The sequence below is a fragment of the Centruroides sculpturatus genome, unplaced genomic scaffold (assembly GCF_000671375.1).
Source record: "Centruroides sculpturatus isolate CEXI.00-Female unplaced genomic scaffold, Cexi_2.0 scaffold43, whole genome shotgun sequence".
NCBI classification, from domain to species: Eukaryota; Metazoa; Arthropoda; class Arachnida; order Scorpiones; family Buthidae; genus Centruroides; species Centruroides sculpturatus.
The window spans coordinates 463,073-486,558 of NW_019384334.1; the positions used below are offsets into that span (position 1 = coordinate 463,073).

The window sequence follows — 23,486 nt, forward strand, 5'->3', positions numbered from 1 at the left end:
TTTTAAATTATTTTTCTCTTAAGTCTAATTTTTTAAATACATTTCTGATAACATTGTTTTCTATATGTTCTGTTCTTATTTTCATTATCTTATAATTATAAGTGTTATATATATATATATATATATCAAGTATATATTTGCTTGATTTTTGCATTTCTAAGAATAAACAGTTATTTAATCATAACTTGTTAGTAATAGAATAACAAGAATTCATAAACAAGTCAAATATAGCTTACTTGGATATATTAGTTAGTTTATTAATTTTAAATTAATTTTTTTTACCCAAAATTCTTCCAAGTCTGTTAAATGCTCAATATTTTCTATTCTTGAAATTCGATTTGCTGCCATGTCCAATGTTTGTAGCTTTTTCTATAAGATAAATTTATATTTCTATATATATAAGAAAATTATCATCATAAAGCAAATAAATAATTTATTCTTTACTTACATTATTTTCTAAGCCCTCCATGCACTCTATACCATTATGACTAAGATATAATTGCTCAAGATTGATAAGATTTTCAAGGCCCTCTAATTTCACTATTCTGTTAGACTGAAATGACGAATTTATTTTTTAACATAACACACTTCTTTATTCCATATTTATTAAATTTTTAAATAAATTTGTTATTATTTTGTTAAAATTATTTTATTTTTACTACAGTTATTAAATCTCATTTCTAAAAACACAGAAAATATACACTTAGTTATTATTATTACACAGCAGATCAATTCTGGAAATCATTTCTGAGAATATACAAAAAAGAAACTACTTAACATACACTATGTTTGCAAAAGTATCTGGACACTTAAATTTTACTTTTTTTGAAACAAATTATTATTAAAATTATATTATATTCAATATGATTTATTTACAATCTTAGTATCTAGTGAGTTGGTTTCCATGACTACATCAATACTTCTTTAAGAATGGAATCTACAGGTTTCCTGTAAAGTTGCTACTGGAGTTGCCTAGAAGGATGGGTTTTATGATCAAGATTTATTTGGTACTCCAATCTGTCCCAAAGGTCAAGATCAGAATTTTGAGTTGGCAAATTCAACTTCACAATTTTGTTTTCCTTGAACTAGGCCTCCAGACATCTTACAGTGGCACAGAGCATTGTCATGCTGGATCAGATACAGATCCATACCAAAGTACTGTCATATTGTAAAGACTATAGAATTATCCAGAATGTCAATGTAGGGACCAGATTTTATAACACCACAGTCATTGATCCAAGTTCTATCAAACTGAAAAAATCCCAAATGATGGCAGAACTGCCACCAAACTTAACTGGGAAGAATAGTCTAATAGGAACTGTTCTGGTAAAATGCATCCATCATATCAAAAAATAACGAAACATGGTTCATCACTCTATAAAACCTTATAAAGTCTTATAAATCCAAGAATGACAAGCATAATACCACTAAGCTTTTAGGATATTAGATGAATTGAAATCTGGCTTGTGTGCAGCTATTCTACCATGAAAACCTACAGAATGTAATTCAATTTCTCTGTAGAGTGTTCTTGTACATACAGATGTTCCTATAGCACTTTTCAGGCCAGCCAAGAGTTCTGATGCAGATGATGTGTATGATTTAAAAATATTCCTCATCAGGTTTCTTCAGGCTGTCAGTAATTTTGCAATGTGTTCTGATGAGTAGTTTTGCTACATAGTGCCATTATTCTTTTATCTTCAAATCATATTATGTACTTTTGACTTTATAATGTTCAGACAACTTGCAATGTTCCATATAGAAAGATTATTAATGTGACATCCAACATTTCATATTTAAATGCCCTCAGTTCTTTTCTAGTCACTCAAAATGCACAGATGCTTCTCTAGCAGGACAAGTCATTAATCAAGATGCCTGAAAGTATATTTATGAAGTGTTGAAAAAGGCCAACTAATTATGTATCAGTCAGATATCTGGACATTGTTAACACAATGTACATTTCAATACAGAACACACTAGAAAATCCTACATTTATCTAAATACTTGAAAATCATTAAGAAATTGAATGAATCATTTGAGAATATGCATTAAATAACATTAAGACAATTATTTTTTTAATTATACAGTAGTCTTGCAAACTCAACTTAATATGGACTGAGAATGTGATGAGTTATGAAAAATGACAAGTTTTTATGACATAGCAACCTTGATAGTGTAAATAGCAGTTTTTGTAAAGTATTATATGTGCAAATTCATATATAGTACATATTAATTAACTATCAATACTGACTATACTATTTACAGTTAAATTTTAATTTTAAAAAATCCAAGACAATAGAATATAGAGCCAAACTGAGAATTCAAATAATAATGCAAATTAAGAATATCTTGAACAGAAAGAACATGTTTTTCAATAGAAAAAAAAACAAGTAAAACATCAAAGCCATTTTTGGGATGAGACTATGTCTTGGAGAGCACTAGCAACAACACATGCACAAATCTCGCACTTGCACCTATTTGTAGAAACAGTCTCAGCTTTTCATATTTTCTGCTGACTGGGTTTTTGGTCCCAACTACCTACAAGTCTGGTTTATTTTGTGTGTGCATGATTTGGGCACCAAATACTCTGTGCCAAATTGCAACTCCTGAGATGTACTCCTTCATACCTCTAAGGTGTGCAGCTGTTGACAGCACCATGATTTTAGAGGCGAGACATAGTCTCGTCAAATACAGAAATGTGAAAAACTAATGCATTACAATTATAACAATTGTAGACCTTTCAATGGCATAAGAAAGAAAAATGTATTAATTACTATCCAGTTTCAAGAAAACATTCTTTGTTACATATCTCACAGATTATATTTTTTTAATGAATTATTTAACTTTCCAGTTCACTTATCTATGGAAAAATTTTCACACATCTCTGAGCAATGAGACATTTTATTTCAAATACTTCTACAAGATAACAAAAATGGAGGACATGTAAAACAAGAATAAGCTGTATATATTTTGTAGAAGACTTATTTGAAAAAATAAAATAAAATAATAATTTTATTTTTTTCAAATAATATGGCCAATACAATACTGAAGAGTCATTTTCTTCAACGATGTGAAATACATAACTTTTCAAATAATTTTATAAAAATAGTTTTTTATAGTTATATTTGCCTTAGAATTACCCAAATTTAATCCAGTTCTCATATTCATAATTTATTTATCTAGAAATAGATTTTATTTTAGATTACACTATATAGAAGTCAATTATTTCTCTTTTTTTAAGCATTATAATTATTCTTACCTGAATACTGATTAATTCCAGTTGAACAAGCGAACCTAGATTTTGTAATTTTGTTATTTTGTTTTTTCCTAAAAATAAACTTTTCAGATTGTCTAAACCTTCTAAATTTTCAATTACCTGTTTAAGACAATTTCTCAATTAGAATCTTAACTTATGAAATCAAATTCTTATTTTCTACGTAAATCATTACCCGTATTTTGTTAGACCCCAATTCTAGCATTTCTAGATTGGATAAGTGATTGATATTTTCAATCTTTGTGATTTTATTGTTGACCAGAAACAGTTTCTTTAGCTTTGTAAGACTGTCCAGATTTTCTATTTTACGTAGACGATTAAAGGAAATGTCCAATACTCTATAAAGAAAAGTAAAAAAGAACTTTTAGCATATTTTTTAAATATTTTCTAAACAATGTATAAATTATAACTTACTCTAGATTTACAAGGGCATCCAGATTTTCCAGTTTAGTAATTTGATTGTCATATAATTCCAATTCTTTCAAAGTTACTAGATTATCCAAATTTTTAATTTCAGTGATGAAATTGTTTCGTAATTCCAAAACCTGCATAAAATAAATCAATGAAATAACAAAAAAGGATAAATCTTTTTAAGAAATAAAAACAATAATATACCTCAACACATTGCAGTGTATCTCCGAAGTATTTAAGATCTTTTATTCGATGGTGATTCATATGAACTTCCTGAAAACCATTAAGACTTTTAATCCTAAAGTATATAATTCTGTATTATTATTCTATTGTTATTTAATATAATTTTTCCTTATTAATTTAGTTTTTACAGTATTTAAAATATAAATAGGAAATCAAATTTAAAAATTGCTGATCTTATTAATAAAAGAGAAATTTTAGTAATTCAAACACAAAAATTTGTAATTTAATGGATGACAAGTAAAATGGGCAAAGGAATTTTATGGTTTTAACTTTCAATAATCTGCAATCTAAAAGTTGGCTGAAGAGGGGCAAGGAATGCCCAAAGCATGTACAAATGAGATGAACACGTATCAACTGAATAAAATTTAATGATGAGATTTGCCAAGTGTCTGAATAAATACAATAAATAATTTGTGTTTGAATTACTAAAAATTACTGGCACAGTTTCGAAAATACCAGAAAAGAGAAATTTTGTTTGTAGCAGCACTATATCTGTGTGAGGCCTTTGTAGACATATTTGTATTTGGATTGACAGTATCACTAAATTTTGTTTTGTCTTCTTTCAGCTTTTTAATTAAGGAAATTTATCTTTCTTTTTATTTATATACGTTCCTACAAAGCCTTTACTATCGCATTTATATAAAAATTCATAAAAGCCCAAAAATTTCTCGTGAATGAGAATAAAAGTTTATTTTAGCAAACCAATCTGTGATGTTACTGCCTACAGACTAATCTGTCATTTAAAACACAACACATTTAATTATGGAAATAGTAAATTAATAGAAGAATTTAATTATTAAGAACATATGATTTAAATGACATGCAACTGGCTAAAATCGATCCTGGTATCATTACCAATTCAATCAGCGTCTCTTTACGTGAATATCAGTAATTTAATACTTCCAATATAAGACCTAATGATTTAAAAATACTTACAAAGTATTCACAAAATCTTATTAATATTCTCTCTTCAAATAATACTTGAAATTGTTTTTACAGACTGCTTTAGTAAGAATTACAGAATTACTGTTTGTCATTTGAGAGAAATTTTTTAATGTTCAAAAATATTTCTGTAAAATACAATGAAACAAGTCTAAGTAAAGTCCATACACAAATAAAACAAAACTAATTTCATTATGAGAAGATTAAAAGAAAAATGATGAAATTCATTGACTCCATTACAAGCAATTCACCAACTAACAAAACCATGTGTAGTTTCCAAATATGTTTAATGTTTTCTGAAGATGACCCAAACATCACAGAGTACATTAGCTAGTATATGCAGGGTTCCTACTCAAATTTTTGTTTTGAATTCCCTGACTTTCCAGGTGCATAGGAACCCTGTATATGCATAAATTTAAAGACAAAAACATATCATTTTTATATATATATAACATCCACATTTTTAATATTAGGTTGGGGAAAAAGGAATCTATTATTTTGTTGCGAGATGGCTGTTGTGATATATATCTCGTAAAGTATTGATGAAACAAGTTCAGACTTGTGATCATTGGAAAAGTGACATGCCATACTAAAAAAATTCTTTTACAGTTTTTTGATTGGTCAATTCAGTTGTGAGTTATAGGGTGTAAAAGATGGAAGCTAACAATGAGAAAATTCGATGTTTTACAATTTTGCTTCAATAAAGGTGAAAATGCATGCCAGGCAGCTGAAATTGTGAATGTGTTTATGGTCCCAATACTGTCATAGTCAATTATGCACAATTTTGGTTTTGTCGATTCCGTTCTGGTAATTTTAATGTTAAAGATGCACCTTGCACAGGTAGGCCCATCATCGAAAATGTTAGTAAAATCATGGAAATGATCAAAGTAGACCAGCATGTTAGCAGTTGTAGCATCACCCAGGAGCCAAAGATTGACCACAAAACAGTTTTAAACCATCTGCATAAAGCTGGATTCAAAAAGAAGTTTGATGTTTGGGTGCCATATGAATTGACACAAAAAAACATGATGGATAGAATTTCCATCTGCGAAGCCTTGGCCAAACGGAACAAAATTGACCAATTTCATAAACAGATGGTGACTGGGGATGAGAAATGGGTTACATATGATAATATTGTGCGAAAATGATCATGGTCAAAGCTCAGTGAAGCAGCTTAAATGGTGGTCAAACCAGGACTAATGGCCAGGAAGTGTTTGCTGTGCATTTGATGGGACTGGAAAGGAATCATCTACTATGAGCTGCTTCCATATGGCCAAACACTAAATTCAGACCTCTATTGTCAACAATTGGACAGTTTGAAGCTAGTGATTGACCAGAAGTGGCCAGAATTGGCCAACAAGAGAGGTGTTGTGTATTATCAGGACAACATCAGGCCACACACACACCTATAGTGACTTGCTAGAAACTCTGGGAGCTTGGTTGGGAAGTTTTGATGCATCCACCTTATAGTCCAAACCTGACACCAAGCAATTACCATCTTTTTTTATCATTGCAAAACTTCCTTAGTGATAAGAAATTGGCATCAAGAGTAGATTGTGAAAACTGCTTAATCAAGTTTTTTGCCAATAGGGACCAGGGCTTCCATGAAAGAAGCATTATGAAGTTACATTTAAAATGGTAACAAATTATAAACGAAACGGTGCATATTTGAACCAAGTCGGACAATCCAAACCATGTTAAATAAAGTCTTGAAACAAACATTAAAATAATGGATTTCTTTTTCTCCAACCCAATATTAATACTTTCTGGTCTAATGCAGTGTTTCACAACCAGTGTGCCATCACAAAGGTGAAGGTATGATGTAAACTTTAACATATTCTATTAATTTCTAGTTTTATTTATATACTTTTATCACAGTTGCTGTGTTTCTTATGCTTGTATTTCATTCTCTGCTGCAGCATTGATGAAATAAGATGATGATTGTTTATTCTTTATTACAAGCCATACATTTTTATGTATTCTAGAAATTAAATGGAAAATAAATTTGCTCACAGGTTTCAGTCTGTTTAATAATTATAATAATAATAGGTTTGTGTCATTATTTAATTCTATTAATAGTATCATATCATAAGTTTTTGAGGAAAATAACATTTTGGTGTGCTGTGTTGAGTCATAGATGTGCTGCAAGAAGAAAAAGGTTGCAGAACACTGGTCTAGTGAACCTGATGACCTTGATGGACAAGTGTCATCCATCAAGGTCATTTTTCTATAAAAGATAGATGACAATTTTCACTTGTTCACAGCTTTACACATTATTCTATAGAGCTGTATGGCTTAGATTCATCTACATTTGACATAAGTAGTATAGCTAATGAAAAAACTATCATTTTCTGCCAAGTGGCAGACATTATATAATATTTTGATATTTTATAAAATGGTTTTGGACAGAAGTATGAGTACAGTACTTCTGTTTGAGATTACATTTGCACAATAAGTATATAATATAAGCTTATTTAAAGCCAGATGATCTGCTGAATATCAGGTTATAATAAAATTCTAAATTAAAATTAATTTATTATAATTATTAAAAATTATCAAAAGATGATGGTTTAACCACCTATTCAAGACAAATTACTTCATATGTAATTATTAACTAAGCTTAATTATAGCCTGATAATTTGGCAGATCATATGGCTTTAATCAGAAATTGGGGTTTTGGAGTTGTTGTTTATAAGTTTATGTATTCTATGAGCATAATTTATGAGTGTATATACACTGAACAATCACTACATTGCTGCCTAATAACAGGTTGATTCATCTGTCTGGGCAATCATACTTTGCAAACACCAACTCTGCCAGTGCCAAACATCCTCTATTCTTCACAGGATCCACATCTGCTTGAACAGTTTTGTCAGTTGGTGCACAGTTCACAAAGAATTAGGTGACAACTTCACCATAAGTTCCATTATATCCTAAACATGTTCAATAGGGTTGCAGTCTAGTGAGTTTGAATTCCACAAATTGCTCCATTGTCGTGTTCCTCCAAGGTATGTCGCTTGGTCATTATCGAAACATGTCTGCCTTGTCCACTGTTGTACAGGCAGGTAAGCTGTTCCACTGTGGTACTTCCTCAGATATCAGTTTTGACATATGACATTCACCTCTGGGATCAATCACATGTGGCTGGCCACTGTATAATCTTCTGGTGGATGTTTTTGCATGATCCATCCACTCAAGTTACACCCTGGACATCATGTTATGAGAACAACCAACAAGTGCAGTTGTCTCAGAAATACCAACACCCGCCCTCTGGACTCCAACAATCTATCCGTGCTGAAAGTCACTGAAGTCACCCCGTTTGTCCATGACTGGCAAATATTGCCTACTATGCAAATGACAGATCAATAGATCATGATTGCAGCAAATTGTCATGTAGCAATTATACAGCATCCCTATATCACTTCTGAGCTGGTGCTGGCATGGTGTTCCTAATGTGGTAATCGTGAAGTGTATATAAACATACTGTATATACACACACTTGTATAAATTTAAATATATGTATTTAAATACGTAATATATAATAATATATATTTTAGGCAAATAAATATTTTTTAAAAAGAAAAAATAAGATGTTTTGACATACATACAGGATTCCTACACAAATTTGTTTTAAATTCTATGACTTTCCCTGACCAACTTTGTACAAATTCCCTGACATTCACATCCCTTACAATATGGAACATTAACAAAATAAAACAGCATTTGACTTACTATGCACATATGCTATTGCTTCTCTAACTTTTTAATTATTTATTTTTTTCTAATTAACAGATATATATTTTATAACTGCTGAATTATTAAAACTAAAAATAAGATGTTTTATTAAAGTAGTTTATTCTGTTATTAGTCCACAGCCATAAATCTACATGGCTTTGAAAAAAAAGAAAAAAAAAAAAGCAATTGTTTAATGATTATTTATTAACAAAGCTTGTATAATCTATGTACAAAAGTATATATTTATTAAATTTATCTATTAATAAATTTCCTAAACTTTATAAAATACTAATAAACTGGAAAAAAATCAAAAATTGTTTTTTATGCAATCAAAATTATTAAAATGAAAAATAATACCATTTAAATTAAAATTCCAATTAGAAGTTCAAACTATTTATAAAAAATTTAATTTTTGAGTCTATCTATTAATCCATTAACACAACCACAGAAGTACCCGTAACATTGGTTTGAAGAAAAACTTCAATAAAAATGTGAGGCCGGGACCACACACCCCCCGGACAGAAACCAGCTGTCGAGCTAAAGTCAATATATCGGTGACTTATTACGTAAACAGGACCAGTGTGACCAAGGAACGGGGTGCGAGACAATATAATTGTCGCATTCCAAACCTAATTGACAGATCTGCGATCATCAATCGTGAGAACGAGTGCGGGATCGTCCGCCAGGTAACTTTGGACAGTCACCTTACAGAGAGTTCAAAGCGAGACCTGCTGACACTCCTGTAGAGGGGACGACGGCTGGGACAGCTGTGTCTTCTCTGGGACAGAAATTAGGTGAAATTTATGGGTCCGTCGTCTGGGAAAAGGCTTGACCCAACTCTGGAGGGGAACGGCCCGGACAGGGATATTCGGCAACCCGCGGCCTGAATCACGTCCCTGGCAACAGACCAGGGACCAATAGAATCGCAGGAGACTAACATTCGGACCAATCAAAATCTCGGGATTTTGGGAAGAAAAAGATGATAAAAGCCCAAGATCCCAAGGACACGGGGAGGTTGGGAGCAAACAGTCCAGTCGACTCAGCTCGGGACTATCGGGGCAAAAGGCTAACAAACTAAGTACAGCAAAAGAGTTTAGGGACCGAACTTCCCGTCGTAGAATTCTCCACAATCCGAATTAAGAAATCAACTTCCACCGGAACACCGTAAACGCCATGGTTCTTGTGCTACGTGGCCCACTTCCTCCTCCAGCCGCCGAAAAGGAAAACCCTCTCCAACCTATACAGGAGAAACTTTTCCATTGCGGGACTCACGTGCTTCCAGGAAGGACACTCCATCGTTTGGTACGATCTCTTTTCGAAGGACAGACCAGTGTTTCTATTGCAATCATGTTTTAAATGAATAAACACAGTAAATTCGTAAAATATGGTCTCTGTGTGAGTCTCTCTGCATCCAGCAAACCACTACCCCCATACGAAAAGGGCTTTCTCGTGTCATCCTGAAAGATCACGGGAAAAGTGAGCATGTTCACCTTTAACTGAAAGGTCAACATTTCCTCACATTGGGGCCAACTATTCCTCGCAGACCCACAAGTGGTGATCACAGTGGTGTCTACAACTCGTCAACCCCACAAAAACAAAAATAAATAGGTAAAATCTCACAATATTAAACATGATTAAAATGTCAGCCTTTTATTTGAGGTTCTGACATTTTTACATTAAAAACAACAAGTCTTCTCACCATACCATCAAATAGTTATCCAATTTTTATCAGGTTCAAGCCCTCTGGTGGTTGATATGAGTCATCCTTACATTTGCATATTGATAAAAATTCATGGTGAACTCAGGATATGTTTTTCTTCCAATTAGAAGTTCAGACTATATAGCTATATTATATAATTATTTATTTAAAATTATTTATCACTTTTTTATTTTGTCAATTTTGTAGAAATTTTGGCTCCTGAAAATATTCTCCACCTCTTTTCACAAGTTGTATTGTACCACATTACTGCTTGCAGATGGCTACACTTAGTGAAGCAATTGTCAGCAAAAAAATTCAACAAGGCAGCCAAGGAGGCAAATTTCCTGACTTTCCATGACTTTTTCCAAACACTAATGAAAATCCCTCACTTTCCAGGTGCATAGGAACCCTGTACATATTACATAATTTTTATGCATATTTACATTAGATAAATACTTCAGTATGTATAATATTTTAAATATTAAAAATACTGTATATATTTAAATTTTAATCAATATCAGTTAAAACCTATACAGAGTGATTCAAAAGTGATGGATAAAAATTTACAAAGTGATCAATTATTCAATTTACAGTAAAAAACGCTAATATACTCTTGTCTGATTCTCAGAGATAATCAAGTTCCAGAGAAAAATCTTTATTTCAAATCATACATTGTTTTAAGTCCACTACCACTGAAAAGCAACAAATAAATAAATCGGCTGCTGTCATTATTTGTAAAAATGTAGTTTCTTTTACAATGAAACTGCTGAAGAAATACATCAACGGGATCTGAACAACTTCATAATGTACATGCTTCTATTATCTGTAGATGTGAAGCTAGTGAAGGAAATAAGTTTGAGCATTTCTTATAAACTTAATCTTTCTTTAAGTAACAATTAACTAAATATAATCTGTTTCTAAACTAATAAACAGTAACTGTGGCAGTTTATACTAATTAATGTTGAAATAGTAAACTGATTTGAAATAAAGATTTTTTTCTGTAGCTTGGTTATCTTTGAGAACTGGACAAGAGTATATTAACTCTTTTTACTGTAATTGAATAATTCATCATCCCATAAAATTTTATCCATCACTTCTGAATCAACCTGTATATTTATTCCAAGTTACACTTGGAGAAACAGAATATGTAACATACATTATTAATATAAATTCTCAAACAGTACAAAATATTAAAAGTTGTTACAAATAATAATAATTAATGTTTTCATTAGCTTACTATTGCTTCTGGATCCACTTCAATTTCCATTTCATTAGTATCTTGATTATCATCTATTAAATAGAATAAAAATTTTATATGTTAATGATTCTGCATTTTGCAATTACCTATCATATTATTGTAAATTTAAAGGTTATAAAACTTGTTTAGTTTGTGGAATATGTACAAGGCTTTAATCTACTTTGAATTCAATTCTATATAGTAATTCTCAAATCAAAGTTTAAAAATAATTACACTACATTACAATATGAAATAATCTACTTGTAGTATTATTTACTATTAATATATTAAACTTGAAAATGGTTCAATTGATCCAAAGATATTTCACATCTTGTAAAAATCTTGCTCAAATAAAAGAGTTTTTGTTATAATATTTTGAAAACAACAGAATTAAAGATTAGAACATTAAAAACTGCATTGTGATAAGTAAGCTTAGCAATTGGTAGTGCTTCACTACTTTTAATGCAAGTAGTACTTTCAGGAAAAACATAACCATCAATCAGGAAATGATCTCCTAATCCATTTAAACTGAATTTTTAATCCCCGCTTTGCACTCTTTTTTACTTTTTCACATCCTTTTTCCCTTTTTACTCTTCCTTCAATTATCAACATTTCGGCATTTTTTAAAGCTTTCGCACAAAATTAAAAACGAAATTTGTTAAGTTTGATTCCAGTATTGACAGTTAAATGATTTCTAACAGATTTTTCCATCCACTTAACATTCAGAAATTGAAATTATGCTTTTGATTGGCTGAAAAATTTCAAATGTAAATAGTTTTGAATTTGAAATCAAAAATTACTTTTTCCCAAAATTTTAAATTTCTTGCTGTGATTGGTTAGAAAAAAATCAATTGACTAAGACTAATGATGAATTTTAAAAACAGTATAAATAGGCAGTTTCCTTTGGCATCTACTTTTTAACAAAGCTCTGTATCTTTTTATATTTTAAGTATCTATATATTTATATCTATCATATTGGCCCAAATATTATGCAAGTACGATAGCTTTCACTTGGCAGCTCTTTTAGTTTATCTTGTCAGCCCACCTGCTTTTCCTGGGTTGGCAACTCTGGTATTGACAGAATTAAGTAATTTTTTCCATAGACAACTGTATAAAACTTTATATCCATAGTAATTTCGATATAAAGTTTTATACAGTTGTAAGTTACATGTGTTACATGAGAAACGTGTTGAAACTGCCTGATGACAATGAATGAGTCATATGATCTAACTACAGATGTCAACTGATTGTCCAAGTAATCTTTTGGAAGAGAGTATGTGCAGGTTGCTGTGTTGAAACCAGTGATTGACATGGAAGTTATTCAATATGCAACTACTGTCAGCCACTGTTGGATTTGCCATGTCTCTCATGATCAAAGTTGCCGGTCTGCATGTTTCACACTTAGTTGGGCTAGTTTAACTGCAAACCATGCTTTATCTCTTGAGGTTGTGGACTGTGCATTTTTGGGCTGATTTTCTTCTAATTTACAATTTGAAGAAAATGAAATTGTAAATTATCCAAATGATAACCTAAATACATGCATTTGCAGCCCAATTTGGCAACACTGATTTTCGACATGAAATGTTACTCTTTAGTAATTGATTTTTCTTGTAAAACTGTGGGGGAAATGAAATGTTAGGTAATAAATGGGGAGGAGTATAAGATGTGTAAGCAAGGAGGATGAAGGGGTCAAAATTTCCCTAAAAATGCATTATATAATTTATGAAGCTGCTTCTCTTTGCACACGACCAAAATGATAATTATGCTTTTTCCAGGCCCAGTTTCAAATGACTGATTTAATTGTAAAATATTAGTTTTAAGAAATACTAATAGTATAGAATAAATAGAAGGAAAGATTTAAGAAAACTAACTGTAGAATATGCCAAAGAAGATATTGTTAGTGATAGAACTACCTTGAGGTGTAATATTTGTGACATGAAGATTACTGTTGATGAAAAGCACAAGTCAGAAAGTGTTAAAAAGCATATTTTAACTAAAAAATACATAATACTTTACAAAATGTTATGTTCAACTGGTATAAGTAGAAAGATAGATGATATTATCAGAGCTAATTCTGTTGTGTTTTTGTAGATGAAAAAACAGATGATATGAAATGGCTGATTTTGAATATTTCAGTGGCCCAACTAATAGGCAAACTAATAGATGCAATACTATTAAAGATATACAAACTACAAAAGTGTGATTTTGCCTATGTAAGAATATTTTTAGTGTTAAAACATAATTCAATATAAGCATATTATATTGAATTCTGTTTTAACACTAAAAATATTCTTAGAATTAATTCATAATTTTCACAGAAGATTTTAAAAGCAAAATTTATTTTTCCTAAATTCTTGTAACAATTGTAACTGCTTGTACTTAACCTTTCACTTATAAATGATTTATTGGTACATTTTCATAAACTTTTTTACCTGCTTCAGATGCTTCTTCACTATCTGTATTAGTATTTTCTTGATTTTTTCCTGTAAATAAATAAGTTTAAGAATTTTAAAATGTTTTTAAATTTATTAAAAATACAGTTGTCCCTTGATAATTTGACAGGTATGGGACCAAAGGGGTGTCGGATTACCAAAAGTGTCCGGATTACCGAAAGTAATTACATATTTGGCATTCTACAATATTCCTACATTTTATGAGTAAAATGCTGCCTAAATTAATATGGAAATGAAACACCCATTTCGGTTAACTAAAACATGTTTATTAAAAGAAATATGGAAGCCAATAAATGTACATACAGTATATATAGGCATAAATAATACAGTATGTACAGTAATTTATAAACATTATAACTAAATGCCACAATGTAGATAGATTAAATATGTACAGTACATACTGTGCTCACACTTTGAAGAAATCTTTGATTGTCTTTTGCTTTTTCTTGTTTTAGACAGTCTGTCATTGCTTGTTCTTGTATCTGGTTTAACATCAAAATTTTCTCAGTCATATGCTCTCTCCTCGCACTAACGCATCAAAGTGTTTGCAGCCAACACAGCATCATTACAGTTGATGGTGAACGATTTTTCCTCCTGTGCTTCCTGGGTCACGTCTTCATCAGATTCTGTCATTTCCTTAATTATTTCTTCATCTGTTAAGTCAGCATTGAGATTGTCATCTAAAATCCACCTTTGTAAAGTTTCACTTGATTCTGATGAATTAGTCACTTCGTTGCAAATTTGAAGGGCAGCATCTAGTACAACTTGCAGAGATTGGTCTTTGGATTCTTTGTCAACTTCTATTGGAAGGAGTGGGTTATCGGGCCAAATATTTTCCCACGATTTAATCAATGTGGTAGGTTTGACTTGCTGCCAGGCAAACACAGCATTGATAATCACATCTTTGATGTTAAACTTTTTCAAAATTGATGTGATGTCAGCATTAGGTTGACTGACAATATCCATAAGGAGTCACTTCTTGTAGTGTGCCTTGAGAGTTTTGATAACGTTTTAATCCATGAGCTGAATCAATGCAGTAGTATTTTTCAGTAAGTACATTGCCTCGATATATCCATCAGCAGTTTTGATTTTTAATTCGTCCTTATCAGGATGTCCTGGAGCATTGTCTAACAAGAGGAGGGCTTTCACTGGCAGTTTCTTTTTTCTTAGCTCATATTTAACTTGCAGGACAAAGCTGTTCTTGTACCAAACCAGAAAAACATCTTTTGTCACCCAGGCACAGCTTTGGCACATGTATGTAACTGGTAGTGTCAATATTTTAACACTTTTGAGGGCATGAGGTTTTTTGGACATACCCACAACTAGCAGTTTTAACTTGTGAGTTCCTGATGCATTCGCATATACCATGAGAGTGATATGTTCTTTCTGAAGTTTTCTACCAGAAACTTTTTTCTTCTGGAGTGAGAAATGTCTTTGTTGGAAGTTGCCACCAGTTTAGACCAATTTCATCGGCATTATAAAGTTGTTCAGGAGTTAGGTCTAATTCAGTGATCTTCTTGTTTAAATTCTGAATAAATTCAGATACCTCAGACTCATCTGCACTCAACTTCTGTCCACTCATCTGCAAAAAAATCATATTCCGTACCGTTTTTTGAAGTTTTTGAACCAGCTGTGACTAGCATGAAAATCAGTTTTCTTTGTCAATTCCTGATAAAAAAAAAACTGAACTTTAATTTTTAAAATGTCACCTGAAATAGGAGCATGTCTGCTTCGTTGTTGCTTAAACCAGATGTGCAGAGATTCTTCAACTTCAGGGAATTCACTCATTTTAAGGGTTTTTCTGTCCCTAGAATCATCCTCTACAGATTTCATAAATTTTTCTATTTTGTCTTTGTTTTTCATAATGTCATAGACTGTAGCTTGTCCAATACCATAGAATCTAGCTATCGCAGTCAGAGTTTCACCACACTCGCACCTCTTAATAATGTCCCATTTATCTTTTAGAGTCAGCATTTTATGCTTTCGTTTTGAACTTGTGCTCACCATTGAACTGAACTTTCTAAACGAATTAAATAAAAGTTTGGCACGAAAAACCCTACTCCGACTGTTCAAACAGAACTGCTCATGGAAAACACAAAATGTGTTTCATCGTGTAAGAATTGGGTGAGGAGATTCATGTCGTGACATGCTTCTGTGCAAGCAGAAACGTAATGGGGATGGGGACTACAGTGACTTTGATGGGACTACTGAGCATGTCAGATTACATAATGTCAGACTATCAAGGGACAACTATAATGTGAAATTAAAAGTAAGTCTGTTGTTAGAAAGAAAAAAATTTTTATAAATTGAATTACAGTAGAGCATCGTATATAAATTGAATTACAGTAGATTATCTGACTCAATTGGGGACTGGGGTTGGTCAGATAACTGAAAAAACGGATAACTGAAAAATATGAAAAAATACATTATTAGTATAGTATATTAGTATATCTCATGTAATTAGTATATTAGTATATCGCTATTAACCTACTTCGCGTTGAATTTTCATCGATGTCAAGCCTAACAAAAATTTTTTTTAAATAATAATTGTCGCTATTGTATTGTTAAAAATTAGAAAATTAAGCCTCGTTTAAATACTGGCTCCCTTTCATGGTCGAGCCATGTTGCCAGCTAAAACACGTAAAAATACTATTAAAGTAGCCAAGACATAGCCAAATATTGTAGCGCCACATCACTACAGGACATTCGAATTTGCCAACTAGAATGGTCGGTTAACCGATGTGACGGTTAATCGGGGGTTGGATAATTGATGCTCTACTGTATTATTATTAATTTGATATAATTTAAATTTTTAAAGAAATTTCTTATAACATTAAACTGAACACAATAGAATTCAATGAAGAAGATCCCATATAAGAAGTATAAATTCAAAAGTCCCAATTTTTTTCCTCATAAGAGATGTAAATTTTTCCTTTTATAAAATGTTCCTGTTTAAGAAAATTTCCTGCTTAAGTAGAATGATAGATAGACTTGAACAAGACTGAAAATGAACAAGCTATCATATGTCTATAATAGTTAGCCAATCAAACTGAATCCTACAAACTCATTTATGCACTACTAGCAGATAAGCCTGGCGTTACTCAAAAAATAAAGCAAATATTAAGATTATTAGATTATTTTGTACTTCTAACCTTCCATTATATCATACTATTTTATTTATATTTGCAAAAGTTATCTAAATATATAAAATTACTTGTCCTGACTGACTGATGACTCATCATCGCCCAGAGCAAACTGCTGAACCTAGAGGTGAAATTTTGTACACAGGGTACATCATGAAAATGCACACTAAGGAGGGATTTTTCCAGTGGCATGCTGTGACATTTGATGATAGGGAAGCTGTGTTTCTGTAAGAAGCTGACATCCAGGGGCAATCAGTCAATTGTGCGTCAGTGATGGTCTAGGGCCCATTCGTATCGTTTATTCGATAAGCCAGTAAAAACCGTAGACTTTTCTAAATGTATTTAAATATCACAACTACATTCCGAATTGCTAGCCACGATATAAGGGCTACAATTAAAAATAAAATAATAAAAACTTACTTGGTGAAATAAAATGTGTGGTGGATATACTGATACATACATGGTACAAAATATTCTTTAATTGTATGAATATACTTTTAAAGAATTATAACTAAATATAGCTTTTAAAGAATTATAACTAAATATAGCTTTGTAAAGAAATGTACATAAAAATATAAAATATTCTTTACTTTTTAAATCTTAAAACAATGCACTTAAGTCAAATAGCTCCCTACGAATGGCTAATGGATGGAATCGAAGACAGTTGCAGAGCGTGCATACACGTGGACTGCCAAATCCCCAGGGTGCCGATACCAGGCAATGTCAAATACCTCTTTTGTTGCATCACTAGTATATCTCAAAGGACGCGACAGGGCTGTTGTAAATTTTAAACGTTTCTCATCATAGCTGAAAAATCTAAATACAGTGGAACCCCGGTTAACGAACGTTCTGGTTAACGACCAAATCGGTTAACGAACTTTTATTTTGCAAAAATTTTGTCTCGGGTAACGAACAAAATTCGGATAACGAACGTAACGGTATTTTGTGTCAAATTTTAGTTGGTGTTAGGCATGCGCGAGTTAAGCATTGCTTTTCCGAGTGTTTGTGCTATACTTCTTTTTTCAGTTTTGTGATTTATATATTTAATCAATATGGCATCCAAGAAAGAAAAAAGTCATAGTGGCAATAGAAAACGACAACGCAATATAAACGACAATGCGCTATCGCATTTGAGAAAAATTTTGATTAAAAGAGTAAGACAATCAACTTTAGATCAATTTCTTGTTCCTTACGGAAAGAGTTTGTTTCTTTGTTAAGTTATGGCAACGCAACACTTGGGCGATCTGACTAGGGGGAATGCCTTCTGGGAGGTGTTTTTAAGGGAAACTGGCCCCTATTTAGGCGTTACAGACGTGGAGAAATCCCGGAAAACTCCACGTGGCCAGCCCGTCTGAGCGAGGTGCGAACCCACGAACGAACTCCCCGTGTTCAAGGTACGAAGACCACTTAGCCACTGGTGGGTTTTTACCGAAAGAGACTTCGACACGAAGACTCTTCCGATGAAGTGCTACCCGTTATTTTTTTGGAGGGATTCCCGTTCTAAGCATTAATGTTCGTATATCTCCACTTTTCTGCCACCAACTACAACAAACGAAGGTATTATTAAACAAAGTTTACATGTTTGTTGCTGTAATGATAGATACTACGTTTTCCTACATTTTCATCAAAGAAAATTACTGTATATTTCAAATAAAATGACAAAAATTTCGGAGACTAGAACGGATTAATTGCATTTGCATTAATTTCTATGGGAAAAATTGCTTCGGTTAACGAACAATTCAGTTAACGAACGGAGTCGCGGAACGGATTAAGTTCATTAACCAGGGTTCCACTGTATGTTAAACTTAACAATCATTTTTTTTCTAACTAATTCATTTTAGGACCAAGAAATCCTCAGAAATTTCCAAAATTTACAACTTTTCGAAAAGGTCACTCTCATTGAACTGGAAAAATTTCTGTCTTTATTACCTTAATAATACGAAGAAATCAGTCTCCACTGTACTCGGCTAGAGATGGTTCGGTTAAGCTTTTGTTTAAGTAAAATTTCGGCTCTTTCGCCAGGGTTTTGTTTACGTCCCCAATTCCCTAATCACTTAATTATTTAACTACTTCTTAAGTAGAAATAAGTCAAACTGGTTACTTTGTATTCAAATGTTTGTAGTCTCGAGAAAAAAGTGGAAAGACAAATTTTTATGACAAACAGATACATAAATCATAAATTCAAGGAAAATAAATTCTAGAGCTTTTTCTGCACCTTGTGCATCTCTCTCATTCACTAAATTTAGTTGTAAATGATGCTACCAAAGTAACAGTTAATTTTTTAACATTATACAAGAATTGTACACTTTTTTTCTACATCCCCTTAGAGATGGGATATACAAAATCATAATATCACTGATTTAGCATTGAAATCCGTGAGTAATATAAAATTGGAGAGCAGAATAAAAATATCAAATATTTTAATGGATTTTTTTAAACTCCTGTCAACTATACGAATTATCATAAAAACATACTAATAAATTCTTATCAGTTAAGTTAAGTCATAAATCTACTCGCAATTCACGTAATCAGGCAAGGGCACCCAAATATTTAGCAGGCGGGTGGCTAACAGCCCAGAACCAGTCATGGATAGAATTGGACGCGGTATACGTGTAGCATCCACCCAAGGTCCTAGGCTTCCACCAGCTAAACCAGGTGAGGTTTGTTGGTGCTCTGTAAAGCGCATGCGCGAATCTGGCTTTTTGGATGCTGACAATACAGCACTTCCACTCCGCCACCAATATTCGAATATACAATAGCAATCTTGTCTTTTTTTCACGTGTAGTAGAGAAATTTGTAATAAGATACATAATGCAGTTATAATAAAATATTGTGCAATTATTTTCATATAATTAAAATTAATATGTATTTATTTTTTAGAAAATACAAGGGAAACAGCGCATACACCGCTTCCAATGATGGCACGCCACTGGATTTTTCAAAATTCTCCCGCGGGGGAGAGGGAAAGGATTAAGGCTTAACCTGAAGAATGGCTTCTACTGTATTATTTTAGATGCAATTTTTTGTTTTCAACTATGTTTAGTTCTCATTGAGTAATTAAGTGTATTAAATTGATAACATTGTTATAAATATTTTTATATATTTTGATTTTTTAACCAAATGTTCAAACCGTTTTAAATTTGAATTTGTTATTGCATATTCGTTTGATTATAGAACGATTGTAAATGTTCCAGAAAATTGATCAAATTGAAAATAGCTTGTTTGATTCTCAACAATTCTCATCATTCTCTGTCCGTGCATGCGAAGTTGCAGGTAACAGCTAGTCTTACATATTTTCTCTTAATTCTAAGTGTCCTACAATAGCAGAGTGGATAAAATCATTAAACACTGGTAGTTAGTTAGTTGTGGGTTTGGGCATGGCCAACGGGCTGGCCATGTGGTATTTTCTGGATTTTCTTCCTGTTAATAATGCCTAAATAGGGTACAGCTTTCCATAAAAGTCTTCTTGGGATAAATCCCCCTCAGCAGATCACTCACATGTCGCATTGCTGTAACTAAATAAATAAAACTAATTCTAATGAACAATTATTTATTGTGACATTATCACAATGTTGCCAGGCTGTAACTTTTCATCACAATGTTATCGATTCTTTTAGTGGTGGCCTTACACCTGTACATCACACTTTTCCTGTTATCAAAATTTCTTTAAGTTGTGTACGGTAGAGGAATAAAGAATTTTTAAAATATGTTAGATTGGTCACTCGGTATGATAAATGCTTACATATGATATCCTTTGTAGTTATATAAATCAAATACTATAATATAACAAATATTAAAATGAAAACCATATAAAGAGTTTGGTTATTTCAGCCTACCATTGTCATGTTTATCACTATAGTCAGATGGTACAAAATGGCACAATTTCATTGGTCAAGTAGACAGCAATTGAAAATAGATCTTAAAAGTTTTTAAGATATCATAATTTTTCCGAATGTTAACTCTAAGAAACTGTACCATTCACAGCCAAATATCAAATGGTAATTTGCCAACTGATCAAATTTCACGAAAAATGAACCAAATATTTAAACTTAGCAACCACAAAAAAAAAAGAAAAAAAGAAAAAAACATTCTTAACATGTTAACCACCATCCGACGTGCTGGCAGTTGTAGTAATTAGGGCTGACAAAGCCAACTTTATAGATGTGTGTGAGAGGCCCCAACTAGGATGTAAAACAATGACTTACAAAGCCAAGATAATTTAACCTTGGGTGAAACTATATTGGCTATAGCGACATCGGGCAGTCGGATAGCTCTGTACTGCCCTAATTAGTACAACCACTGGCATGTCAGATGGCGGTTAACATGTTAAATAATATTTTGTGCTTGCTGATAACCTTGTATTATTTAATTTTCCTATTCAAAAACCATCATACCACTGGTCCAATAGAAAGAAAGGAATGCTGTGAAAATTTACTCAAAAGTAGTAGTTGACCTCCTGAAAGAAACAATGGTCAACTACTATTTAATACTGGTCTACTATTAATATGTGAAAAGTGATCTGTGTTGGATGGGTTGTGATGGCCCCCAATGTGATCAAAGTTGCTAACCTTAACATCTGAAAGACTTCGTATGACTTGTTTAATAAAAAATTCTAGTAAAAATGCTAGAATAATTACTTTTATGTGATAATAAAGTGTTTAAATTTTGGCAACAGATTGTATAAACTATGTGGGAAGTATTTTCTCGTAAATATTGTGTTCATAAAAAAATTATTGGGCTGCAATTTGAAAGAATTGTAGACCTATAAATTCTGACTGTCATCCCGTCAGTCTGTCCTTCATTTCAAGAAAGGAGTTAGACAGATCAAAGTCAAGACTAGATATGGAAAGCTTAGGGGCAAGAAATCCAGATTAACTGTATACAAAATTCTAGGTTGGATTAAAACTCATGTTACATCAATTCAAAATTTTTCCCTGAATAGAGTTAAATAGATGACCAGCACAACTCCATTGCTAACAGGAAAAGTATGATGTACAGGGGCATGACACCACTAAAAAAAAATTGACAACTTTGTGACAAAAAGTTGCAGCCTGGCATTGTGATGATGTCACAATAAATAATTGTTCATTAGAATTAGTTTGGTTTACTTGGTTATGGCAATGTGACACAAGTGATCTGTGAAGGAGGATGCTGGGAAGACTTTTATGGGAAGCTGGACCCATTTAGGTGTTACTAATGTGAAAAAAAATCTGGTTTCTGTTCAGAAATAAAAAATCCCAAGTTGTTAAATGTAGAAAATTAAACAATTACTATAGACTTTTCACAGGGTAACACTTTCAATTCAACCGAGGCATATGCTATGTGATTACCTGTAATGGTAATGATATAGAGAATCTATTTTGTGTTATATCATTGTCACAGTTAAGTGAATATAATACATATTTTTAAAAATTGTCTCCTTGTTTTGTAAGAATTATATTTAGTTTATTATTTCATTAAATGTTTAGCCAATAAATGGTGCTACATATAAATGAGAAAATCAAAAGTAGACACAAATTAATTGACTTATAGAAATCCATTCGATATTTTGAGGTGGAATGTACAGTACAACATTATCTAGGTTAGAAGAATGTGAACATAACTGGAGTTTCATAGCAATTGGCTGAACGGCCTAGGAGTGTTAGTGAACATCCTCATTTATATATATATAGATTTGTTATTCATATACAATTGCACTAAAGATTTATATTGTACAAATTGTTATTGGTTATATTGATGAACAAATCCTATCCACTTATCAAAGCTTAGTGTAATTTAGTTTAAGAGGCTCTTGCTCCAAAAATAATGACTAACTTGATAGATAAAGAGTAAATTCTATAATAAAAATTTAAAATAAAATAAGTTGTGTCAAACTTTCCAATTATCTGACTAAAAGAATTTGTCAACTAAAGTCTCAGTATTGGGAAAAAGGAAGTTAAATTCTATTGCAAAATAATCTGTGATATCACTCATTCTACAATAATGACTGAAAAATACTTAAGTCGGAAATAGAAGGAGTATAATTTTTACTTGTTTTTTAACTAAAAATTTTTTATTTTTAGTGTATTAATATTATCACCGATCCCATTGGTTTTAATAATTGAATTTATGAAAAATACTTTTTACAAAGCACAGGAATATAGAATCAGTCTCCTTAGACAGTAAAGGTCATACCACTAACAAAAAGTCAGAAGTGCTATTACTACAGCACAAAGTATCATCTGTTATAGAAATGATATGGAATAATTGTGTTTATGTATGTATATATACATACACAATTCCATATTGACTAATTTGTCAAAAAAAAATATTAATTTTTTTTATACATTTAAGGTGTAGATATAAGCATTGG

General features: G+C 31.8%; 1 protein-coding gene across 1 annotated transcript in view; it reads right to left on the reverse strand.

Annotated features, from left to right (window-relative positions):
* Positions 1-23,486, reverse strand: part of LOC111631431 (protein phosphatase 1 regulatory subunit 7-like) — a 34,692-nt gene that overhangs the window by 2,297 nt on the left and 8,909 nt on the right. The window contains exons 2-9 of the mRNA XM_023375673.1: positions 13,971-14,021; positions 11,539-11,591; positions 3,887-3,955; positions 3,686-3,816; positions 3,447-3,609; positions 3,257-3,373; positions 449-553; positions 283-369 (exon numbers count right to left, since the gene is read on the reverse strand). Coding sequence (XP_023231441.1) covers positions 283-369; positions 449-553; positions 3,257-3,373; positions 3,447-3,609; positions 3,686-3,816; positions 3,887-3,955; positions 11,539-11,591; positions 13,971-14,021 — 776 coding nt within the window. The remainder of the gene's footprint in view (positions 1-282; positions 370-448; positions 554-3,256; positions 3,374-3,446; positions 3,610-3,685; positions 3,817-3,886; positions 3,956-11,538; positions 11,592-13,970; positions 14,022-23,486) is intronic.